At 35.8% G+C, this 27,349-nt stretch overlaps 2 protein-coding genes across 5 annotated transcripts in view; one reads left to right on the top strand and one right to left on the bottom strand.

The window, feature by feature from the left end:
• Window positions 1-27,349, top strand: part of LOC150106921 (lysophospholipid acyltransferase 6-like) — a 219,177-nt gene that overhangs the window by 158,105 nt on the left and 33,723 nt on the right. For all 4 annotated transcript variants that reach the window (XM_090393380.1, XM_090393378.1, XM_090393381.1 and 1 more), the window contains 2 exons: window positions 7,743-7,846; window positions 21,241-21,438. In XM_090393380.1, the coding sequence (XP_090249506.1) occupies window positions 7,743-7,846; window positions 21,241-21,438 (302 nt within the window). The remainder of the gene's footprint in view (window positions 1-7,742; window positions 7,847-21,240; window positions 21,439-27,349) is intronic.
• LOC150106922 (uncharacterized) lies at window positions 13,259-15,505 on the bottom strand. Its single transcript, XM_090392946.1, is given in 4 exon segments — window positions 13,259-13,929; window positions 13,931-14,783; window positions 14,786-15,110; window positions 15,476-15,505. Coding segments are annotated over 4 exon segments (1,785 nt in total). The 3' UTR covers window positions 13,259-13,352.

Here is a 27,349-nt window from a genome sequence, read left to right as displayed (position 1 = left end):
GAATATACTATTAATTTTCTTCCAACTGTCACATAAAAAAACTTAAGTTCCTCTGAACCTAAATATCTGCCGACCTGTGTTCTAAATTCCTCCCGAACGCTATCTTGTTTACTCTCCCGTTGCTTCGATACCGAACTTGTTAGCTGTCAATCACACATCAAACTTCTCGGCAAGCATGCACACTCCATGAAACTGGTAAACAAGAAGTTAGGTATAAATAATGGCTGACACTTTGTCTCCGTTAGCGTACAAGAGAGAATGTCTTCATAAAACACAATTTTAATAACTTTTGATAATTTTAAATTACAATAAAATTCTTGTAAGTAACACAAATATCAAATCTAGTAAGTACATCAATTTTTTAACTTCTTTACGTATCATTTTTGACAAAACAATTTCAATAATGGGCACATCGCAAGTGCCGACAATGCGTGTTATGAAACTAAAACTAATAAACATTTTAACATAAACAATTCGTAAAAATATTCAGAATTTTAATTGTGATTATATATATCAATTTCCTGATATATACCCCCAAGGGATGTTCAGGTTCACTTATATCATCAATCCATGGTGATTTAGGTCTGCATCATGGTCGTCTTTCCTATCATGGAATCCAATCTAGTACTTCTTTTCTTGATTGGCACCAAGTGGTTAGTGTATCCACTCTCCAGCCAAAAGACTGTGGGTTCAAATCCTGCCGTGGGCATAGATGTTTGTGATTGTCTGTGAAAATACTAATAGTGGTGGGCAGTAGATGCCGTTGGTGTAGATGATGATAGTAGTTGCAGTTCGCTGTAGTTGATGGATTGAGTGGTGGAGACAGAGTTGTAGAGTAGGTACCCTCCCTTGAGGTGTCATAATAATAATAAAAAAAACTTTCATTATGGTGACTCAGAGAGAGAGAGACAAAAGAAATAGTTTGTTGTAGTGGATGGTTTGCCGTGAATTTTAGCAGAAAAGTGATACTATGGGACTTTGGCTGGGATTTGTTTATTTGCTAGTTTTGTTTATTACAGTGAGTAAATTCACTATAATAGTGTTTACTATAAGAGGCGTACAAGTTGGTAAGGAGTTGTTATAGGCTTAACGTTGAAGAGGTTTTTCATAAAATGGTCGAAGATTTGGAGAGAATGAGAGGTCATCCCTGGAAGCTGTATAAGGAGAGTATGAGCAAGAGTGAGAAGTAGGTTTTTTGCATAGAGAGTTGTGAATAATTGGAATGCATTGCCCGAGAGTGTATCTGCAGAGAATTTGAATGTGTTTAAGGCACAGTATGATGAGCTGTGCATATGACAAAAAATACCTCCTAGATGAGTCTGTGACTTCATAAGATCTTAAGATAATAATAATAGTGAGAGTGAACTGAATACACAGTCTCACATTCCTGGAATTGGTAATTTATGGCAGTTTTGTCAATATTTTTCCTTAAGCTTCATATATTTGGGTTCTGTTCAGAGATGCAGTTTGTTTCTCTGTTTGAGTAGAACACAATTTATTTATTCTTATTTTGAAGTTCTAAAAGTATGTTCTAAAGGTTCCAAATGCTTTCCATCCAAGCATCGTGTGTCTTTTAATTTCATCCATAATATTGTGTTCTATTTCTGTTGTCCTAAGTATATGTGGTGATCTACTTGTTTAATTTCCTCATTATTGATTTTTATTATTTCTGGTTGAACATAACTTGGGTCTTCTTTAGGTTTATCTTTAGGCCAGCTGTTTTGCTAGCAAATTTGGAGGTCATGGATACAAGTGTGTTTCATACTCATTCAGTTTAAACTAATTTCATACTCATCCACCATACTTGATCCCCACTCTCTTGTTTATACATTCCTTAATCAGCTTCCAGAGATGTCCTCTTGTTCCTTCTACTCTATGAAAAATGAAAAAGCAATCTCCTTTTTTCTTACCCTTAAGAAAAGCATCATACTCTTCCATTTCTAACCAGTCATGCTTCACTTATTCCAACTATTTTCAAGCAAATATACTCGGCAAATGCAGTTGGTTAAGTTTATTTGCCTAATAATTCTTCATTCATAAATAAGAATCAATTTATTTCTTAGAACCAGTCCTACCCTTGTCATCCCCCATCTCTGACTTCTCCACATCTGCCCACCCTTATAGCTCTTAACCTCATTTATCTTCCCAGACTCTACTACTACTACTTATGCATTCCAGGCATCCCATTTCTATGCTGGCCATCCTCACACATGTATTCACTACTTCTAGAATCCACTTTCCTTACACTATCTCCCTAACCACCCTGAGTTTCCTGTTTTCACATCATATTCTCATCTCTTGCACTACTTTCCATTCTCAAGCATTTCAATATTCCTCCATTCTCCTGCTCATTCACATTACCTTTGACTTCCTCTGATTTCTTGTTCACATCACTTGTTACATTTCCTTCTAGCAAGAGCCTCTCTAGTTGATTCACACCAATCAATTTAAATGTAATTTTTTTCATGTATACAGTTCCATCTATCTCCTCAAATGCATTCTGCACATCAACAGACTGCACCTTTTTCATGTCACAATTCTGCTAGTGTACTGTTTATGATTTTTGCTTGCCATTTTAACTCATCATGATGCCTGAGAAGCACACTATCTACATTTCCTGCCTTTCATTCTCCTCAGTAATCTTGATATCAGTCCTCACATTCTCCCTATGTCCAGTGAAATTGTTCATTCTTATGACGATCACCACTAACTTCCTCATTTGTTTACATCTCTCCTATACAGGGCATCAATCATCCTATTCATTCTCCTTCCTAGAAAAAAAACTAACCTTGTGTACTCTCATCCACCACACTTTTAACACCCCAATCGGCCATTACGTTTGTAGACGTCCAGCTAAATCTGGATACAATTCTGTAACACCTGTTGAATAACATGGATAAGAAGTGTCTAGAAAAGCTTATGTGTTCATTGCACGTGTTGTTTAATTTTGACGGTATATATCAGAACATAGAATTATAAGTAAATAATTATTTATTGACTTATTGCTGATATTTCACTGGTGTTATAACCAGCATCTTCAGAGCACAAAAACACAATTTGTCACAGTATGCGAGACTACAACAACATGGTGTAACAAAGGGACTAGTTTAACAAAATTGTAGCAACAACACAAAGACTAAAGTCCTAATTAGGCACCCTCTATCTAAAAAAAGAAAAAAACAGAGAGAGAGAAAGCAGGTACTAGTTATGTCTTAAGATGACTGTCTCCCAAATCTTAGGCAAATTTATACAGCTATATTTGTTGAGATTCGTATGTTTCAAGTTTGTGTTGAAGTATGTTTCAAGGCTTGTGTTGCTTCTAAGAACAATCTCTCTGACTTTTAAAAGCTGTGCAGTACTTTTGTTTTCTTCCAGTTGATCCTATGTGCAGGGGTATCCAAAGAATGGTCTGCTAGGCCCGACTTGCCATAGTGATAGTGCCGGGTGTATCTTTTATGTTCACTGATGTGGATGTCTACAGTTATTCCTGTTTGACCATAGTAAGCTTGATCACACGATCAGGGTACTTCGTAGACTCCTGGATGTGATAAAGGAGGGATGTTGTCCTTGGGTGAATGGATGAGAGTTGCTGATTTGACACACAGTCTGAATACAGTGCATAGTTGATGTTTATTGAGAATTCTAGATATCTTTTCCGATGCCGTTAATGTATGGGATGGTGATTGTTTTGTTGTAGTTCTCTGTGGTGGATAGTGGGATGGGTTTCTTAGGAGCATTTAGTATTTTGTTTATCTTATGGGGATTATAGCCATTTGCCAAGAAGGTGTAGCATAAGTGAGCCAGTTCAGCATCAAGAGCATTGTCATTGGAACAGATTGCTCTCGCTCTGTGGGTTAGCGTTTTTAAGATACTATACTGTTGAGAAGGGTGATGGTGTGATTATTTGTGTAAATATCTCCCTGTATGTGTGGGTTTTCTAAAAACTGAGAATGATAAGGGACCATCTGGAAGATGTGTGATTAGTGTATCCAGGAAGGGCAGACAGTTATTAGTTTCCAGTTCCATTGTAAAGTGGATGTTGGCTATTTAAATGCATCAAGAATGTATCCAATGTGAGTGGCCAAATAGCAAGCACATCATTAACATAGCGTAGCCAAAGTGTTGGTTTGAGAGTGGCTGTATCGATAGCTAGTTTTTCAAGGTGTTCTATGTAGAAGGGGGAGGAGAAAGGGCTGGGGGGGAAAGGGGAGAGCCCATAGCTGTCCCATCTAATTGTTTGTATATTTTCCCTTTCCATGTGAAATATCCTGCATGTATTGTGAATTTAAACAGTTCAAATATATCAGGGGGAAAGTGTGACTTGAGCAGATTAAGGGTTTCAATTAGTGGTACATTTGTGAATAGTGAGGTGATATCAAAGCTCACCATTAAGTCTGAACTTTTTAAGGTATGGTGTTCTAAAATACTTTTTAGGTGGGCAGAATTTGACAAAGGACAGAGAATTGTTTGTGAGAGTGGCTAGTAGCTTAGCGAAATGTCTAGCCAGTTTGTATGTGGGATTTATATTTATATTATCTACAATAGGGCGTAAGGGTGAATTTTTGATGCTGCATATATCCTGGGTGTTTTAACATGGAAGGGCTTGAGATTTACTTATAATTCTGTGTTCTGATATATACCATCAAAATTAAACAACATGGAGAAATGCAATTTGGTCTCACTATTTCATCCACCTTGGATGGCAGGGAGGTTAATAATGGAATCTCCATACATTGATCTACATACTATCCATCAGTGGGGTGAGGACAACCTTGTTATGTTTAATGCCACCAAAATACAGTCTTGCCTTTTCTCACACAAAAGAGATCTCAGCTCACCTACCCTTATCCTCAGAAATGCACAAATCACCAGACAAGATCAGATCCCTTTGCTTGGATCATTTTACCTCTAGTCTTTCCTGGCTTAAACAAACCACACAACAATGTTCTCAGTATTTTAAAAAACAAGATATCTAAAAAGATTTTTGCTCTCCTCTCACACTGTATTAATTCAGGGTATTTTAAGTTTGAAGAGAAAATTTACAAACAGAACAAGGGACTAGCTATGGGTAGCCCCATAGCTAGTCCTTTGGGGAGAGAAAGGGCCTGTATTGTCTCCAATACTGGCCAACATTTTCTTCGAGGAAAAAGCCATCTCTAAAGAAACATTAAAACCTAGAACATGGCTCTGCTATCTAGATGATATATTCCTTATTTGGGAGCATGGTGTAGAGCAGGGGTTCCCAACTCTATGCCTGCGGGCACCATGGCGCCTGTCGACCAATTTGTGTGTGCCCCCCGCTGGTCAACTGTGTGCCGTATAGTTTGAAATAATCACGCAACAATTCATAGCATGCTATATGACACATGCGTTAGTGACACACGACGAATATTAAACTCATACAATGTAAAGTAAACATTGTGTGTATTCGAAGTTGTTCATTTCAATTTAAGAACTGGAATATCATCATATTCTCCTAATTATGAAGCAATGGCCAGTGAAATGCTATGCCAAAGATCACACTAACTTACATATATATATATACAGGGTGTTCGGGATAAATTTGACATATTTATAATTAATTATATTTTTCCGTAAGTTACATGTATTAACACACACTTCTCTTCATTTAAAAGTTTGGACCCTTCTTCATTCACATACAAGATGTCAGAAAGAATGGATAGCTGGAACCCACCTGAATCATGGAAGAGAATAACTTGTATCATGATGATTCGTGCCCGCCATCAAAATAAGGATATTACGACTGCTGCCCAATGCTCCCTGAATACAGTAAAAACAATCAGGAATGAACTAGAGACATGCAATGGTGACTACGAGGATGTAGCAAGAAGAAAGATCCCTAGCAGACGATCTGATTGCGTTCGTACAGCAGAATTCCTCGCAAATCTGCAGGAACAGGTGTTGAAGAACCCTGGCATTGGAATTCGGGCTTTGTTCGTGGAGTTGCTAACTGTAGTCAAGCCCTGGATAACAAGGGTAGCCAATGGTAGGTCGTATGTATGGCAGCAGGATTCGGCCCCTTGCCACACCTCTGGGAAAAGTCAAAAATGGTTGTCTGAAAATTTCTACGACTTCACCAGTCCAAATGTTTGGCCTCCAAACTCCCCAGACCTTAACCCCATGGATTATTTTGTATGGGGCGCAGTTGAAAAAGACACCAATCGCACTTCCAGTAATACAAAAGCCCAGTTAATGGATAAAATTAAAACAGTTTTTGCGGCCCTTCCCAGGGAGACTGTAGCATCAGCTTGTTCGAGGTTCCGAAGCAGAATTGAAGCTGTGATCGATGCTAATGGTGGTTATTTTGAGTAAATCTTGTTGATAGTATTGTAATTAACTCTGCCTGTAATGTTTTTTTGTCAATTCATTAAATTTAATAGATACAAAGAAGATTTTCTTTTTCCTTACGAAACTGTCAAATTTATCCCGAACACCCTGTATATATATTTAAATTTTTATATAATGTAAACTTTTGAGTAATAAAACATTTGATTATAATGTTAACTTTGTATGTATTCATTTAACAAAAGAATTCAAAAAATTTGCTTGAAAAAATAGATGGTGCCCATCGCCCTATCAGTATTTTAGAATGTGCTCTAGGAAACAAAAATGTTGGGAACCCCTGGTGTAGAGAATCTTCACATCTTCCTAAATCATTTAAACACGGATAGATACCTACATGCGTCCTCACATCACTATCCCACACAAAAGTTAGGTATCATTTCCACATTGGCTCACTGTACTCACTCAGTATTGTCCAATAAAGAATAACTAAAAAATGAGCTAACATATCCAGAAAGAACTTTCTTAAATAATGGATATTCTTCCAAAAACATTAAGAGGCAATTATGCCAGTGCCCTTGAAACAATACAGATCCCTAACAACCACAAGGGTTATATTTCTTTACCTTACATCAGCTCGTTCTCCCGGAAACTAGGAAGAATTTTGAAGAAATTTAATATTAAAATGTGTTCCAAACTTCCAAAACCAAGGTCAGTTCTAAGCCACCCAAAACAGGCTCATAACCATCTTCAGTTCCCTGGTGTATAAGGTAATATGTGATTGTCAGAGGCCATACTATGGCCAGACTGAGAAGTCAATCCTCCTACGGCTAGAGGAACACCAGAGAGACATTTCATATAATAGAGTCAGAGCAAGCGCACTCTCAAGTCGTGTCTTATTTTCAGTGAACACAAACGATGAAGGCTGCCAACATGGAGTAGATTGGGATGCAACATCAAACGTTTATATTTGTCACGATGAAGTAGAATGTCGCATAGTTGAATCCAAAGAAATTACCCTAGACTCGTCTCGTATCAACAGCAATCTTAGTTATAGTCTACCTGACTCACATAGTTCTGCCATTAGGTACCGGCATATGCAAGATCTCACATACGCTTGCATTTGCACAACAATAGAACTACAGAACGGACTATAACGGCATATTCAAACTTAACTTCAGTTCCAAGTCTGTTATTATAATGGCACAGTGTTTTTACTTTTTAATTTCTTTAAGTGTTATCACACCTGAAGAAGTCATTTTTGATGAACATGTTGTGTGCTCCATTAAATTAACTTGTTATCTATTTTCTCGGTTTCAGTCAGTCAAAAAAAGATGAACATATCCAATCACTGAGTCAATGTAACTTCTGATTTTATATATATATATATATTAATGAAATTAATTTTTTCTTTATTTTACTATTTGTTTTCTTTTCAGGAGATTGTGTTTGCAATGCATCAGGATTAGGATTTAATGGTTTTACGTCATATAAATGGGCTAAATGGGATTTGGTATCTAATATAGATATTTTTCATTTTGAAGTAAGTTTTTTTAATCCCTAGCAGAATGTGCTGCCATTTAATAAAAATAATCAGATGGAATTATTTGTATATTACATAATTTATTAAATTATAACTTTATTATTAGGTTTTAAATATATTTAGAAAGAAATCATTCTGAATTTCTTATATATGCCATTATTAAATTTATGCTAGCAATAGCATTCTCTTTTATTCAGTTTCGAATAAAAGTGTTTTATTCAGTTTCGAATCAAAATAATACATCATTCCCAATAATAAACCCTCTGTAGCACAATTGGAAGGAAGAACAACAGAAAATTGTGCTCCCTGATTGGAAAAATCTGGGTTCCATGGACGAATATTCTGGGTGTGCGGTGCTCATCTGCCAAATATCACTATCACTGATATTATATTTTTGCATTTATTCCCGTTAAAGGCTCCCCTAATTGTTTGCAGACTTCATGTGATTCCTAAAATTGAACACAATATACTAATGCTTTATTGTCCTCTTTACAAGGGTAATGAAGCATTAGTGCTTCATGAAGAGGGCACTTTTCGACGCATAAACATTGCATCACATTAGCGTAAATAGCCCAGGTGTGCTTTCAAAATGCATACACTTTTGAGCCCTTTGAAAAGATGTAAAGAGAGCACAGTGGGTCAAATTCTTAGCGTTCTAGTATTTTTAAACCTCTGAGAAGGCAACGCTGAGTGCTGGGAGCTCAAAATGTGAGCTCACCCAGCACCCAGCGGCTGTGATTGATTATTGTGTCAGCCAATCCAATTGAACATTGTCACTTGTCATGAGTTGAGCTCTTTCTGTATCCGATGGCTGTATTACAAACAGCTGCTACACATGTTTTCTGGAACTGAAAATTTGAAAGTGGATGTTAGGAGAAAAAAGCTAATTGTTTTTTTCTCTTGCTTGTGCAGTATAGCATCTGTTGAGGTTGCAAAGTTTTTTAACGGTATAGGTATTTTTAGTCTAGTCTTCAGAAACAACAGACAGTTAAAAAAAAATCTATCCCTGAATAAAAATGAATATTCTGTGTATTGTTATTATTACGGGCAATTCCAGGAAGTCCTTAGACTCATCGAGGGAAGCCCCAATCATGTCCATCACAGCTATTCGACATTCACACAATATCTATCATACCTTGCCTTAAACTCATTCACTGTCACAGCACCTACCACAGACTCTGACAGCTTATTCCACTCATTCACCGCTCTAAAAGTAAAGAACCCAGCTCTAACACCCTTACTAACCACATTCTTGCCCAGCTTCCATGGATGTCCCCTAGTCCTCCCACCACCAGCCCTGTTCTCGAAAATATCCTCTGAATTAATCCTATAGAAACCCTTCAGTAATTTGAATGTCTCAATCATATCTCCCCTCCTCCACCTATCAACCAATTTCTGCAACCCACAAATCCTCAACCTGTTCTCATAAGGTTCATTCCACAGACCTGCTATCATCTTGGTCACTTGCCTCTGGATCCTCTCAACCTCCTCCCCATCAAGAAGAAACCTTGGTGACCAAATTTGAGCACAGTAGTCGAGATGGAGTCTTATCAAGGCTAGATACAGAATAACATGCTTGTGTCTGCTCGTCAAAGTATTCTTCAGCAACCAAGTGATTTGATGAGCTGATTTGGCCACTTTTGCAATGTGCCCCCTAAACTTCAACTCCTTATCCACCAACACTCCCAAATCTCTGGCCTCATCAATTTCCTGGAGTACAGTTCCACCAATGTAGTACACTGCTGCTAATCTTTTCACCCCAAAATGTATAACCTTACATTTTGCCACATTAAATTGACATCCATTCTCCTTAGCCCAGACCTCAAATCTATCCAAATCATCCTGCAAAATTTTGACATCATCTGCATTCACTATTGCCCTACCCAACTTTGCATCATCCGCGAACAAATGAACTGTTCCTCTCAGATCCTTTCCTATATCGTTAATGAACAAATTAAACAGCAATGGTCCAAGAACAGATCCTTGCAGCACACCACTAGTCACAGGCTGTCTTTTGGACTCTACTCCTGAATAAACCACTCTCTGATATCTCTCCATCAACCAACCTCCTATCCAGCTCACCAATCCTCTATCCATCCCCATATGCTTCATTTTACTGATTAGAATTCCATGTGGTATCCTGTCAAAGACCTTAGCAAGGTCCAGTAGAATCACTGTAAACCCATTACCCTTATCCAGTTCAGCCATCACTGTGTTATAATACGTGAGCAAGTTACGAGGCATGACCTACCCTTCACAAAACCATGCTGTCCCCGATAGAGTATCCCATTTTTATCTATCCAATCTTGTATTTTCCTCTTGGCTATTTTCTCTAAGACCTTGATAACGATTCCTGTTATGCTGATCAGCTGGTAATTTTCACCAGCAGCCTTGGAACCACCTTTATGCAGCAGAACTATTTTCCCCTCTTTCCACCCCCTTGGGACTGACCCAGATCCGAGGCTCAAATTAAACAAAATGGTCAAGGGCACTGACAATTCTTTAGCTGCTTCTCATACTAGACGAGCTGATATACCATCCAATCCCACAGATGTATTGACATTGAGGTTCTGTAATAGACTATTTACCTCCACTTCATGATAAACTCTTGCAAAGTGCTCGCTCAGTAATTCCACTATTCAGTCTATAGTTGATTATAAGACGTTGTTGATCTACAAAAAAATACTAGCATATGTGAGATTGATAAGACAGAAGAACTGCTGATACTAAAAAAAAAAAAAAAAAAAATACTAATGAATGTAGGATTCCCAAAAGTGAATAATTCCAATGTTATGTATACTGAGTCTCAGTAAACAAAAGAAAATTCTTGGAAAACGGAGCAAAATATACACAAACCAACAAATTTTATGAGATGATTTGCTGCTCCATCAAACCATATTTATTCCTGCCATACTGTCTGTCTCTTCGTAAGTTTTTTTTTTAATTATGCCATCATAAATTCACTTATTCATGTCTAGACTTTATAGGATCGTGCTATTCATTCTACCCAGCAACTTATAGGACACACATATTACAAATGTTAATTATTAATAATTTGTTTACCTTTAATGAAAGTATTTCTACTCACACTTATTCTTTCCTTTCATTTCCTATTCTTATTGTCTTATAAATGATGATTCACATATTTTCATCTTTGAGTATTTCAAATATACCAACCAAATATAGCATTCTCCTTTATTGTTATTTTCTAATAAATCCTAAAACAAACAGATTGTTCCCCCACTATATGCAGAAGTATTCAAAGTTATCCTGCAATTAATTGCATTGGACTGCTGATGTGTTATGCACTCTCAAAACCTTCATACATCAATAAAAATGCGATCACACGGTCATGGCTGTCCGCAGAGATGGGGGGGGGGGGCAAATGGGGTACTCCTCCCCTGGGATAGAGTAAAAAATTCCACAAATTATAATCATAAAAGTGATCGAGATATGTAACCTTACACCCTTGACCATGGGACGTTTTATCTGTCTTAAAATTTTATTATGGTTTGGCCTATTTCGGCCCATGGTGGTAGCCATAGAACACGTGTTTTAGGTTCATCTTTTTCTGATTTGCGAAAAAAATGTTCATTACTGTTGAAAAAGCGACGAGTTCATTTGTCCTCTGTGTCTAGTTCAGTCACTGAGCGAAGTGTGAATTGTAAATTTATAGTGAAACGAATTTAAACAGAAAAGTACACTTTTAAAAGGTAAATGTATATAATTTAATATTATTTTACTTGTTAGTTTTATGATTTTTTGCTTTTAAACTGAAATAATTTAATTTAGGATTTTGGGATCAATTAATTAGTTGATTTTTAATAAAATATGCTAGTCAATATTTTTATATATGAAGTGCTAAAAACTGTATTAATTCCGAATACTTTTTTTCCAAGAATCGAAGATCATTAAAATCAATGTAAAATGAAAATAATGTATTTATAGTTTACATTGACAAATAATTACATCAAAAAATGCTAAAAGATGTTTATTAATGTAATTATTTGTCTCCAAGTCCCCCTCCCTCCCCCGGAAAATTTTCTGTGGACCCCCATGCATACGTTCAAATTGACGGTAAATTTGTATTGCGGGTTGCATAACCCACACGACAGTAGACAGTACAACCAACTGAAATGGGCACACAACGCCACTGCTGGGTTCAGTTCTCATCCTAACAAGAGAAATCCTTATACGGGCTTTTTCAGTTAAAGGTAAGCTAGCCGATCTTATACAGAAGTAGCAGGGTTTTTTCTCCTGGAAACTCAGGTTTTTTGTCCTGTGGACAGGCAAATCAGTCATGAGAACACATGCAATTTACAGACAAAAATACTGTTTTTGTTGATGATGGGTGATAGATGATGTTGATGGTAGTAGTAGTGCATTTTTATTTTATCTGTGTCTCCCCCTACTACTTAATTCTCCATCTATAGGTGGAGAATTAAGTAGCAGGGAGAGACAGAGAGAGAGAGAGATGTGTAGCTGAGTAGAGTGGAGTGCCTTACTGCAATGAGTCCTTGGACTCCTTGGAGGTATCTCGCAATAATAATAATAATACCATCTTCAAAGAGTAGTTACTTTATTATTATTATTATTATTACGTGACACCTCCAGGGAGTCCAAAGACTCATTTAGGGAGGGCACCAACTCTACAACTCTGTCCCCACCACTCAAATCCACCAACTACAACGAACCACAACTACACCAATGCCATCTACTGCCAACCGCCACCACCACCACTAGTATTTTCACAGACAATCACAAACATCCATGTCCACGGTGAGATTCGAACCCACAGTCTTTTGGCTGGAGAGCGGACATGCTACACACTTGGCCAACCAGGCCAGCAATTCCGGCTTTTATTGCTGTTGTATAATATTATTATTATTGTTACAGAAATCCATTATTTATCCATAAATATGTTGACAATTTCAAAAATGACCAGACAACTTAGAGAGTGAACCTTTGGTATTGCATTATCTAAATTATAACAAACTCTGCCCTGGCATGTCACCTATTTATACACTAAATTACAAAATACATTTATATAATATAATATTTATTTGGCACAAAAAAGTCATTGTGTTTCAGTCTCCCCCCCCCTCCCTTCTTCGGAAGAAATGTATTCTATGTATATGCCATGCTTCTGGATGTCCTAAGTGATTTTGCTATAGCCATATATTGTCAGCTGGGGGGGGGGGCAATAATGGGTTTTGTTCTCACTGCAAAAACAGTTTCTTTCTTGTGCTCTGGGAAGTTAAGAGCCTATAAAATACCTTGAAAATTTGGGGTTTTAATGTGACTTACATTTACCAAACTCAGCCCTTCATAGCATTTTGAAGATTTCGTGTCTCAATTTTTAAAATGGTGCAGATATAACTAAATCTTAAGTACTAGGTCATTCATTCAATTCATGCTAATAGTACATCCCAAGAAGGACCAATTGAAGGCATAAGTAGCTGTGTTGATTCTACACATATGGAGGTCCAGTTATCTTTGACTCCTATCAGAGTTTTTCCACATAGTTTCCTGGAAAAGTTCCAAATAGCCCTGTCCTTACACAGGTTCCAATATACCATCCATCACCACATATCTTTTCTACTAGAACAATGTCACCCTCTGCAACTTCTAGCTCATCCTTATTTTGTGGATTATATGCATATAGAGCTTGGTACCTAGGTAGTTTCTTTGTGTCGGGGAGAGCATCTGCATGATGATGGACTGGTTTCTTGCTTCGATGACATGATGTGGATCCATTAGACTGATCCTCATTTTTCCAATTTGCATTTGAATCTGGCATACCTTCTCCTGGTTCCTTCTGCACCTCTATATATGAGACAGGAAATATACCTTGCTTATTATCAATCTTTCCTTCGTACCAGTTAGCATCCACTCTCCTTAGTAGAATGACTTCATTACCCTTTTGTAGGGATAATTCTACAGAGGTCTGCGCATCAAAATCGTACTTGGCACAAGCTATTCCATCTGTTATCTTATTTGATTCTGGAATGGTATCTTCTAATGCAATAACCTCAACATAACTAGTAGGAAAAATTCCAACAGTGTTTTGGCATTCTCCTTTACCAATTCTTGTCTAACTGATGTATAATCTTTACTGTATCTCCTTTCTTTAAATTTATTTCTCTTTCACTCTGTGAATTGAAATTATATAACACTCTCGCTTTTGTATGATGTAGTGAAGAAACAGAATGTTTCGGAGTATTGTGCAAAATTTGACTTTGATAAAAGTGCTGCAATTGTCTCACGTTGTTTGGCTGTGGAAGACTAGAAGAGAGATCTTGGGGAGTTTTTCCTTGAGATGGTTCAGGCCACACAGTGATCTTAGTTGTATAAGACTTGCCATCATTTTCTGCAGGAGGTGGATCAGGTGGTCTCACCATTTCTGGTTCAGATAGTGTGTTCCTGTCATCAAATTTCACAAGTGGAGGTGGTGGGCCAATAACAGGATTACTGGGTTTTAGAGGTGCAGGTCTACCTAAGCCAGTTAAAGGTATATCTCCTCCTTGAAGAATCTGTCGATACAATGCCTTCTGTTGTTCAGAATCTAACTGATACTTCTGATTTGATTTTCGGATTAATGTTGAATCTGAATCATATCCATCACTATGATCATCTGTATATCTGCTTTCCTTGTTCAATGACTGTAGATATCTCTCAGACGTTCCTGAATTCCTATCTTGAACAGAAGAATTTTCTGTCCCACATTCAAAATCTGCTTTGTTTGTGGTTAAATGTTTAGGTCTAAGGTTGTTGCTTTGACAGTGTGATTCATCACCAATATAAGCTGAATGTTTAAAGCTCTGTTTGCTTTGTACATTACTTTGTACATCTCCTGATGAGTTACTTCTTCCCTCTGCTTGTCTGGAAACATCAATAGATTTGGAAGAAAATGCTCTTTCTCTTCTATTCATTTCTGGTTCAGACATGTATCCTTCAAAAGAAGGTCATCATATTTTGGAACCTTGTGTAAAGATCTGAACATGGACTTGTACCAATCACTAGCATATTCTTCTTTAATTCCTGATCTGAGACCAACAGGAATGCCCTTTTCAGTTGGGCCAATACTATTATATTTCTTCAATGATTCAACTTGAGCATTTTTAACTACAAAGTCTGATTCAACTTCTTTAACTGGCAATGCAAAATATTTATCTGTCTGGATAATATCATCTTCTGGAATAACCTTTTGACTTATGAATGTGGTACTTCTAGGAGTGGAATTATCTTGATCTTGTCTTTGAAACTAGCAGACATAGGTAAGAACAAATTGCTGTCTGTCCCAGTAGAAACACTCAAGTCATTATGTATCCATTCTTCTCAATCTTAATGTGAGAATGGTTCCAGAATGTTTGATTACTTGTTGTACATCGTAATGGGGAAAACCTTCCACGTTCTGACCATTTACAGCCACCAGAATGTCATTCTCTAGAATTCCTCTTTGAGCAGCTTTACCACCAGAACTCACATAAGCGTCTTTTTTTGCTTGTCCTATTATAATTATGTAATAGTAAAATATAGGGGGGTCAATAACAAGTCAAGAAACTCTTGAAGGGGTTGATGGGCAAATAACTTTGGCGACCCCTGCTCTAAGAGAAGGACTCTAGTTACCACTTCCTCTACATTTATGCAATAGCTCATGATGAAGATGCCAGGAATTAGCTACATATTCTCCTTTGCAATTATTCAGCTGTTCATATAGTTGAGCCACTAAGCACATAAACCTATACAATACAGTATGGTGGAAAAACTTTTTAATTAAGATCTATCAAGAGTTTCAGCAGTGACTTTTCAAGTCAAGTACTTTAGTGAACCATTGCCTGTTCTTATTACAAGAATCATTATCATCATCTGTTTCCTGATATGTACTCTCAAGGGGTGTAAAGGATACTATAACAGTGCTATGTGATTAATTTCCATTGTTACTAATACCCTGTCATCAATTTTCATCCAAATTATTCTATCACTTGTCACTTTGGTATTATCAGATCTTATTTTTTGTCTTCTAGTACATTTCCAACTACATCAATCCAATAAGATCTTGGAAAAAAAAATCAGGTCTTTACCCTGCCATCTTGGCATGAAACTCCTGTTTTGCTAAACTTTTCTCATCCATTCTGTTTTTAAGTGACCATACCACACCTTAGATTAGCTCTGCCCACACATTCTTGAATGCTAACAATGTAAAATTCCTTCCTAATGTCTCCATTTTTAATATGATTCTGCCACTGATGCCATTTGTTCATTCCCCTAATTTTTTCCCCCCAGAACTCTCATATCTGTGGTCATATCTTTGATTGGATGCTTTTTTTCCCAATTCTCAGATCCCTAAATTAAAATTTGTTTGAACATTGTTTTATATACTGCTAGTTTAGTGTTTTGGATAATTTCTCTCTTATTCCATATAAATTTATTCAACTCTCCCCATCATACCAGCTTTGTTTATTCTGTTGTCTATTTCCAAATTTTATTTACCATCATTTCAGCTATTTAGCTGAAGTATTACTTGTTCTATAGGTTCTCCATTGAGAATATTGCTGAAGATTTTTTTATTTTCATAGTTTTGGTCTTTCTATTACTAATTTTCATGCAAAATTTGTTATAACTGTTTAGTTAGAGAATCCTGGAGACTTGCACTGAATTTGTTTAGGAGTACATCATCTGCATAAAGCAGTGAGCTAAGTTTGATATCTCCGATTCTAATATGAGGAGCAGTGCCACTGTCTTTCTTAATCCAATCCATATAGATGAATAAGAGTGAAGATAATGTGCACCCTTATCTTACACCTGATTTATGCGAACATATTTTATGTGCATGTTTTGAACAATGCAAGTTGTGTGTATAAAAATTTCAGAGCATCTGTAAAAGCATGTATAAAAGTTCTGAGAATTTTGTGGCTCCAAGTTGCAAGTAGTTGAAGTAGAATCATTTCATTAGTGTAGAGCGAAGAGGTTGTTTTGTATGTTTTGTGTCATTCTTGTATCGAGAGCAAAGAGTTTGTATGAAATTGGCAAAAAAAAATCCTCAGAAACTTGTAAAATATGAAAGCAAGCATAAGGTATAAAGCTTGGTTAAACTAGATTTATAAATGGCACAAATATTTTAACAGTGGCTTAGAAAGCTTTGGGAATGAAACAGCAGTACAAATAACAACATTGCCCTTTTCAGGGATCTCATTCAAGATAAGATATTAACTTCTGACATAATAGACCACAGAAATGAAACAGCAGCAGTATTGGCTTGTTTCTCTACATCTGTTTGCATTACCTTGTCTGTGTATTTCTTGCAAAAAATCAGATAACTGTTCATCCAATCTATAGTACTTTTATGTTTTTTTTTATTTTATTTTGTTACTGAAAATGGAAATCAAGTTGAAGAGGCATTTGTTGGAAAAGCCTGGGTTTGATCCCATCTAAGATGTAAACTATTTCTAAAAGGGCACTTGAAGATTGAGGTAACAGATCTCATATGAAGGTGACAGGATTTTCCTCCCAGAATTTTTTTTCTTTAATCATGCAAGACTAAACTGGCCAGAGAATACATACAGTTTCCCCAAAAAGTCTATGCAAGTAGAATTAACTAACCTATCATTGACATTGATCAGGTTTCTGTGAAGCCAAGTTACTTAGCCATTACAGTCCATACTGCCTAATAGGAGAAGAAGAAGATGATAATGAAGGGATTCTGTTCTTTAAGTTACATGTTAATTATTGTAACAATTTAATGAATTACAGTGATAGAAAAAAGATTTATTGGAAAACTGTTTATTAATAAACTTTATTTTCCTATAAGGGTTTCTTGTAAACTCTGTTTCTCTCCATTTTAATTCATTAAAATAATGGAAGAGATTCATTGATAATCACTGACAGTACTTAAAGATGGTCCTCAGATAAATAAATAAATAAAATAAGAGGGGGGGGGAGCTCGAGCACCATTTTAGATGTCTAAGAATCAGTAAACTCACTGCATCAGCAATGGAAAAGACTGCTTTGAAATTTCATAGCATTTTGCATCTGCTACATATTTAATTCTATTCTTTTGTTGCCTATGATTATGTTGAATTTTTTTTTTGTTACTATTGTGGGAATTGCTGTTTCCCATTGTTAATAATAAAAGTCATTGTGGAATTTCGATGTATCTGTAATGTAGATGATCTTTTTAAAATTATATAATTTTTTAAATATGTTATTAGCAATTTCTATAATCAAGATACATATTTTTCCAGACAAGGGCAGTATTTTGTTTATAATCATACTAATGGACTGATGGACAATAAAATGATAGCAGTTTTTTAAATCTAATGGTATTGCAAGGGAGATTGCTTATATATATATATTAGCATGAATTGCCTTGGTTAGTTCTTGTGCTGCACTGCATGATCTAGTGGTGATGCACAACAAGCTAAATGTTGTGCATCACAAGTAAACAATCAGTACTCTAGCAGTACAGTAGTACTGTACTGTACTGCTAGAGTACAGCAATAAAATGGTTCTTCTGTATGATAAATGATGTTTTTGATAATGTAGGACTAAACCTGATGGTAATGCACATCAGGAGGCTTTCCAACTAGCTAACAAGGCTGACATAGACAGAAAAATGGGTGTTTTCTGTGTGGGAAACATGTTCTTGAAACATTCATCTCCTTGCTGCATATTTCTACTTTTTAATTAGTCCTTTCCATTATCAACATGAAAGACACATCATGAACAAATATACATTGGATGAAGAGTTAGAGGTTCATGAAAATGAGGTTGAAGAGCTGTTGCATAACCTGAATAAGAATTTGTCAATAGAGACAGATGGAATATTAGCCCATTTGTTAGAGGAATGTTCAGCTGAATTGATTAGACTGTTCACATGTTTGTTTAATTTGAGTCTCAGCTTCCATTCCTGATATCACAGGAATGTTGTGGAAGGAATGTATGATAGTTCCATTGTACAAAGGTGGTGCAGAAACTAATGTGTCTAACTACTGACCTATCAGTATCTCTGGTGTGATAGTGAAGATTTTAGAGAAGTTGGTAAGAACTTGCATATAGAACTGGGTTGACAAACAAGCTATACTCTGCAAGGAACAGTATTGGTTTACTAAAGGAAGGTCATGTTTTAGCAGTTTGCTCATATTTTTTAACAATGTTATGACTGAGTTGGATAAATGATAATGTTGGATTTTTCTAAGGCATTTGATAGGCTAGCACACAAAAGGCTGTTGCAACTGGAGAATATGGGATTGGAATATAAACTGTTGACTTGGATCAGGGGATGGGTGACAGACAGATATCAAAAAGTGGTATACAGTAGGTGTGAATCTAAAAGATTTAAGGTGACCAATGATAAACTTCAGGATTCAGTTCTTGGGCCATTATTGTTCAATCTATACATTAATGACATTAGGCAGGGTCTAACATCAGATGTGCAATTGTTTGCTGATGAAGATAGGCATGGCAATCAGAGCTGCTACTGATATTCAGCACTTACAAAATGATTTGAATAGGCTGGAAATTTGAGCAAACAAAAATGGCTCTCAGTTTAGTGTTAGAAGTGTAAAGTTATGCAATTTGGAGTGATAAGATTTCCGGCAGTAAGCAGGGTTATGCTACAAGAAACTGGGGCAAGGAATCTTGGCATATTGGAGGATAGGAATTTGAAGTTCAAAGGTCATATAGCAAAAGTTGCAAATACAACTCAGAGAATAATTGTGATGTTGAAGCAAACCTTGAGATCAAAGGATATGGAAATCATTTTGCCTGCTTTGATAAGATCACAACTTTATTGTGTGCAGATTTGGTCTCCTGGATTCCAAGCTGTGGAAAGAGTGCAAAGAAGAGTTACAAAGATTATATCCGAATTCTGGAATTTAGATTATGAGGACAGATTGTGAGTATGTGAATTACAGACTCTGATTAACAGGAGAAAGAGGGGTGATATGATAGAGGTCTATAAACTATAGGATATCGTCCAATGAAATTTTTCGTTATATGGAAGGCAGGGAGAGAACACCGGAGCATCCATGGAAGTTAAGTTTGTTCACAGTCAAGAAAGGGGTAAGAGCTAGGTTTTTCTCATACGGAGAAGTGAGTGGGTGGAATAGTTTGTCTTTAGGGGTAATTAGTGCATCTAGTGTGAATGAATTTAAGAGAAGGTATGATAGCTGGTTTGGGTAACTTATAGCCTTCCTTGATGAGTCCTTGACTACCCAGAGGCCTCAGATAATAATAATAATATTAATAATAGCACTTTAGATCAGAACCCCCATAAAAACAACAAAATTCCATACAAAAACTCGCTTCTGCATGCACTTGACCAATATTTGCAGCCTTAATATATGGAATTTTATTGTTTTTATGGAAGTTCTTCTGATCTACAGTGTTATTGTAGATTCCTTTATGATTCCTTCTTTCTTGAGAGATTGAAGGAATTATGCATTTGTGCATTAGTTATATATGATTTCCCATGTCAGAGAATGCCATAAGTAGATTCTCTGTTTCTTTATCTTCTCTACCTCTAGTATTTATCCCTCTTCTGCAGTTGTCAAAGATGTTTATGTAATTTGTCCCAGCTACAGTACTAAGGCATTTACTGATGGAAAATAAATTGCAAAATAATTGCATGGTGCACACTACTCTTTGGTTATTGCAAATTGCTTGCAGCCAGGTATTCCTTTAGTAAGTTTGAAGAGATAGAAATCACTCAGTGTAAGATCAAAACTGCACTGGATGGCTCACACCCTCCCACTGCATTCAGAAACGAGAGCACACTATGTACCTCTACATGTATTCATATTTTTATTTAATAATCCAGCTAATATATTTTTATACATTATATTGCTTATTTTAATCCTTTGCCCAAGCTTACTAAGCAAACAAAGTTCGTATTAAGTATTTCCACAGCTAGTCTACTTGTATATAGAGGCTATTGACTTTACATCAATTTCCTCTGTATCCCATAATGTTTTTGATTTGCTTGTTATATTGCATTTTTTGCAACACTTAAAGATTTTATTTATTAATACAGTATTGTTTTTAGCTGAACTTAATAATTAATGTAATTTTATTAGACAAAAAAATTACTATCAGTGTTAGTAGCTAAAATCGTTAAATAATTATGAAGATCAAGATTCAATATTTACTTAATGGTTAATTTGGAGGACAAAGGGACTAGTGTCCACTAAATGAGAATTATTTCATCTGTTTATACCAATTAAGATTTGGTTTAAAAGCTTTTGCGTGATTACCAAATGGTAATTTATAATTTTACGGCAAAAAGTGTAAACTAACTATAAAGCATCTCTTTTTTTTTTTTTTTTTCTTGTTAGAAAAGAAAATTATATGTATGTATAAAAGGAAATTTTAAAGTGTTGTATTTCTCATTCTAGTTCTCTCTTAATTTTCGTGAGACTTTAGAATCATGGAATAGATCCACACAGACATGGTTGCGATTAATAGTATATGATAGAATCCATTCTCACAAGACCCTGGCTACCTATGTTCTCTCTGCTTTCTGGCATGGCTTTTTCCCTGGCTATTATTTCACTTTTTTAACAGGAGCCCTTATGACAGTTGCTGCAAGAATTGTAAGTTCATTATTATCTGCATATCATCCACTTAAATTGTATTGTGAAATTAATTTCAAATTCTCTTACATTCTTTGTTGTTTTTTCACTTAAGATATATATGCCATATAGTCAGTCCAAAATAAGATTTATTTTGGACTGACTATATATATATTAAGTTTCAGTAAGGAAATACCGTGAGTAGACATATTACTAACTATTATAATAACGGAATTAACTCACATAAATTATTCTTTATTCGTAGAATTTTCACCTGAGTATCACAGGCATGATCAGTACAGGTACAAGGCTAATTAAACGATAATTGTTATATTCACAAAGTGCCACCTAAGTAGCTAAGGTTAAATTTCCTAAATTTATTTAATTATTATTATTATTATTTATTTATTTATTTTTAATTATTTAAAATACTAAATAATTAAAATAAATTTAATTATTTAGTTATTTAATTATTAAATAATAATTATTTAATTATTTCCTTTTTCATTGGGTCAGTTGCTTTTTCTAAAGCCTCAAAAAATCCCTCCACTTCTACCTTAGTAGAACCTTCTGTGGGACCATAGGCACAAATAGTCTCATTGTCCCAAACTGGACAATGAGACTTATTAGTCTCATTGTCCAGTTCCCCATTCTCATATTTGCCCACATTACTCTACTTGAGACTGACTGCCATTCAAGAAGATTAGCCTCGTATTTTGTGTTGAATACTATGGCTACTCCTTCTTTTCCTTGATTGTCATTGCCTGAATATAACATTTTGTATTTATTGCTCAGAAAGATCTCACCAGTTTTTTGTTTCACTCATCCCTATTATGTCGATTTGGTACTTATCTAATTCCTCAGCTAGCTCCATTTCTTTGCCATTCAGGCTTCTTATGTTGATAGTACCGATCTTTAACTCTGGTGATGTTGAGTTGGTGTGTGTTTTCAGATTTGTTCCAGTAGCTGAATTTTCGCTGTTCGCCCTGGTTCCCTGGCGAAAACAACGGGGCCTTGTTTAACCGGGCAACTTCCCAGCCGGCATGAAATTTTGTCATGTTGTACCATCATTTTTTATTTTGGTTTAACCAATAAGAATACAATTTGGTCAGCTAAATCCCAAATTGCCAGCCCATCCTTGTTCGTTCAGTATCCAAGTAGATACCCAACAGGGTGCACCACGAGAAGGTGAGGATTGGACATTAGGTCAGAAGTCCTGGTTGGTTCTCCGCATTCCTTTAAAGGCTATGTGGAGGTTTCCTCTCAGTTATACAGCTTTGACCCTTAAGCACCCCATATATATATATATATATATATATATATATATCTTGGTATTCCTCTGAATTATGAATTCTTTTCACATAAACACAAAGTAGAGGTAATAATTTATTATAAGGCCATATATTTCGGTCTGAAAATTGCAGACCATCTTCAGCAACAAAAAACAGTTAACACAAGGTAGAATGCAAACAATAGATTTATTTGAAATAGAATGAGCCATGTGATACTATATTTCCAGTAACATTATGTTCTAACTGAGGAAAGGTTAATCATAACAGTATTAAAAAAAAAACTAACGATGGGTTATTCTAATCAAACTTTCCCATATTTTTGATAACGATAGGCAATCATTCCAATTAAAGTTTGGGCAATGAAGCAAGGCTTCCGCACTCTCCTTAAATAAATGTTCAAATTTGTATTGAAAGCAATGTAGTAGGCATGTTTCAGACCAAAGAATGTTGTGGTCTGTTTACTCCGTGTTGAGCCAGTCCAGATTTATCAGATTTCCTTTAAAAAATATATGATTGAAGTTCTTGTAATCTCTTTTCTATTGATCTTCCAGTTTGTCCGAAGTAGTATAGATGGCAGTCACAAGGAACTTCGTATACACCTGAGAGAGACATCAGAGAACATTTATCTTTTGAAGAGGGGAAATAAGTTGAGAGTTTATTGATGAGTATAAAAGTAGCTACTAAATCATATTTCTTTAGAATTCTGGAAATCGGTTCTGAAATGCCAGAAATGTGTGGGATTAGAACTTGACTTACTGTTTCTTTATTGTTTAGGTTAGGTTTGTAGGAGAAACAGATGTTGTGCAGCCTTTCTGAGAAGCCATTTAATTTCATATATTGTTTGATATTTGAGAGTTCTTCCTGTAATTAATGAGTAGTCAAACAATTAGTCTTAGCTCGTCAAATTAAAGACTTTATGATTCCTGTCTTTTGAGAAGAATGGTGTGCAGATTGTTGAAGAATGTAGTGTCCAGTGAAAGTAGGCTTTCGATAAACAGATGTGGTTAAATCACCTGGTGGTGAATGGATGAGAAGGACGTCTAGAAAAGATAATTTGTTGTCTTTTTCAATTTCCATAGTGAATTTGATATGAGGATGTCCAGTATTTATAGCAGCTAAAAATGTTGATAGAGTTTCTTTATTGTGAGTTCACACAGCAAAAATGTCATCTATATATCGAACCCAAAATGAAGGTTGAGGGTGTATGGATGAAAAGAGGATGTTTTTTAGATGTTCTAATACAAGTTGGCTAGAGCAAGGGAGAGAGAGTGGACTTCCCATGGTAGTTCCTTCCACTTAGTTGTAGAATTCATTCTAACAAACAAAGTATCCAGAATATATCACACATTTGAATAGTTCTATTATATCTTGTGGGAATGTTTCAGAAAATAGTTGCAATGTCTCCTTGAGAGGTATGTTTGTAAATAGGGATTCTGTATCGAATCTCACCATAAGATCAGTGGGTTGTATGGAAACATTTTTCAATTTATGTATGAAATCCGAAAATTTTTTTTATAAACAAGCGAGACTTGCCAATATGTGGTTTGCTAACAATTTGGCTATGCGATATGTAGGTGATTCAACACAATCTATAGTTGGACAGAGTGGAGTGTCTTTTTTATGGATCTTTGGTAAACCATAGTTTAAGAAATTAAACTCCCCTCTAGACGAAGTTATAAGTTTAGATACAAACACCATAGAAAAGCTAAAAACTTATTTTGCAAGAACACCTAGGTTCTATGGTTTGCATTCTACCTTGTATTAACTGTTTTTTGCCACTGAAGATGATCTGTAATTTTCAGACTGAAATATATGGCCTTATAATAAATTATTGCCTTTACCTTGTGTTTACCTGTAAATAATTCATAAAACTATGGCACAAGTTTCTCTGAAAGAAAGAATTCCTCTGGGTTGTTTTCTTACCATTTGTATATAAACACTTGTTTTGTAATATCTTTCAACCTCAGTACTATTTAAGAGACTATATCATCTTATAGCTCTATTTATACATTCTTGAATATTAATAATAACAAGTCCTTTTATGATGTTTTCATTTGTAATATGATTTTGCTGTTGATGCTTGAAATATTCAATCCTGTAATTTTCCTCAGGACTTTCATGTGGTTTTCTTCAATTAGCATTGTCTTGTATAATGGAGCTTACTGATTTCTCTTTTGTTATCTGTATTATTTAACTAGTTCATTACTATACTGCTCCTGCTTATTCTACAGTCAACTCTCACTATAACAAACACATTAGGATCAAAAGAATGGTTTCTTATAGTAAATTTCATAGCATTGATGTTGTGTAGCCAAGGTTTTTGTTTTTGGTTCTAAGTGAATTTGCTATATCAGTAATGAACCATTGATTATATCACCTATATTTCATATATGTGATAATTAAGCAAATAATAAATCAGCAAATTAAGAAATGAAGGACATATACGAAGATGATGCATAAGGCTGAGTTATTATACACTATCTCCACTTTTATTTATAATGTATAATGGACTATATCATTAAGAAAAGTGATATCAATCCTGATATTCAAGTTTTTTTATGTGAATCCACCTACAAAACCTTATGCACAAAAAAAAGCTAGAATTAAAAAAAAAAAAAAACTAAGCTTAATATAACCAGTTGCCAGCTTCATTGACCAAGAGTGCATTGCATCTCTGTTATCCAACCAGCAGGTTAGGTTTGTGGGTTTGAATCTCACCATGGACATGGATGTTTGTGAATAGGTCTTAGATGAATGTCATTGCCTATTCAGTGAGTGTGAGACCACCAACACACTGATTATTAGAGATTTATTTATTTTCTAACTTTGCACTTTAGTGCAAAGTTAGAAAATCCATCTAGGCCACAACAATATCCTGTGCTATTCATCTCCAGACCTGGAGATTCTAGAACTGGTAAGTCCCCCATGCCCTCCAGTGTACCCTGCAAGGCACACAAAAAGAATATCTTTAAATCAACCCAAGAGAGTCCAAAGCTTAGTGGGTCATTTTAATGGGTCAGTGTTTTTCATACGTCCATATAACTCTGCATATAACACCTTTAAAAGATACAGTTGTAGAGGTAAATTTTGGTATGATGTGGTGTGGTGTTCTTCCTGAAGTAGCCATACCAAATCTTGGGTTTTAGCATAATAGGCAGTTTTTTCATTATGGAGGGTAGTGAGTGGTTTCCCATCACCCACAACGTGTACATCAATAAGGATTTAACTCATCTCTTCTCTAATATTATTGTACTATAGAGTTTTGTAGGTGGATTCACATAAAAAAACTCGAATATCAGGATTGATATCACTTTTCTTAATGATATAGTCCATTATACATTATAAATAAAAGTGGAGATAGTGTATAATAACTCTGCCTTATGCATCATTTTCATATATATCCTTCATTTCTTAATTTGCTGATTTTTAAGTCATTGTTATCATCATCATCAAATTTCTGATATGTACCTTCAAGGGTGCATACAGGATATTATGATAATACTACATGAAAAGTTTACACATTATTAATCATTTTCCATCAACAAACTTCCTCCAAATTAGTGTGTTATCTCTCAGGACTCCAATATCATCAGATCTTATTATCATTATTATTATTCAGGCCTCCATGGAGTTAAGAGACTCGTCGTGGGAGGTCCTTCCTAGGAAACACAAAGTCTATCATACCACTCCTTGAACTCATTGACCGTTCTTGCTCTCACCACTCTATCAAGCAATGTATTCCATGGTTCCACCACCCTCCATGCAAAGAAACCACTCTTCACCTTCTTGCTCACAGCTTCCTTTCATACTTTCCAGGGATGGCCCCTGTCATCGCTAATTCCTGCTTCTCCAACAAGTGAAAGAAATCCCCCTGTCCACCCTGTAATTGCCTCTCAACAGTTTAAAAGTCTCGATCATATCACCTCTCCTTCTTATATCCACCAAACTCTGCAGTTCCACATTTCCTAAGCCAATCCTCATAATTAACATTGTACAGTCCAGAAACCATCTTTGTTATCTGCCTCTGCACCCTTTCCACAGTTAATTTATCCCCTTCAAATCCTTGGGACCAAATTTGAGAGCAATAGTCTAAGTGCGGTCTGATCGGGGTCTTATACAACGGAATGATAATTTTTTTATCTCTGCAGGTCAGCATCCTTCTGAGTGGTGAAGGTAACCCACAGGATTGCAGCAATCCTGTGGGTTACCTTCACCACCTTTGCAATATGCCCGCTGAATTTCAGTTTTCTATCTATTATCACCCTCAGATCTCTTGTCTCCCCTACTTCCTCCAGTACAGCTCCTGCAAATGAATATACAGCCTCCCATCGATATATCCCAAACTTTAAGACTTTATATTTTGCTGCATTAAACCGACACCCCATTCATTTTTGTCTAGTTTATTCAAATCCTCTTGCAGGGCCGCTACATCTGTACTAATACTAATAACCCTTCCCAGCTTCACATCATCTGCAAACAACTGAATATCCCCTTGCAATCCATTGACAATGTCATTGATATAAAGGTTAAACAATACTGGTCCCAGAACTGAGCCCTGTGGAACTCCACTTGTAACCTTCTGCTTCCTTGATATTGCCCCACCATACACAACTCTCTGATACCTATCAGACAGCCAATCC

Source organism: Typopeltis vanoorti, chromosome 5, assembly GCF_054136105.1.
Source record: "Typopeltis vanoorti isolate ZY-2024b chromosome 5, IOZ_Tvanoo_1.0, whole genome shotgun sequence".
NCBI classification, from domain to species: domain Eukaryota; kingdom Metazoa; phylum Arthropoda; class Arachnida; order Uropygi; family Thelyphonidae; genus Typopeltis; species Typopeltis vanoorti.
Note: the sequence above shows the minus strand (reverse complement) of the source record. Positions and strands in the feature narration are given on the sequence as shown.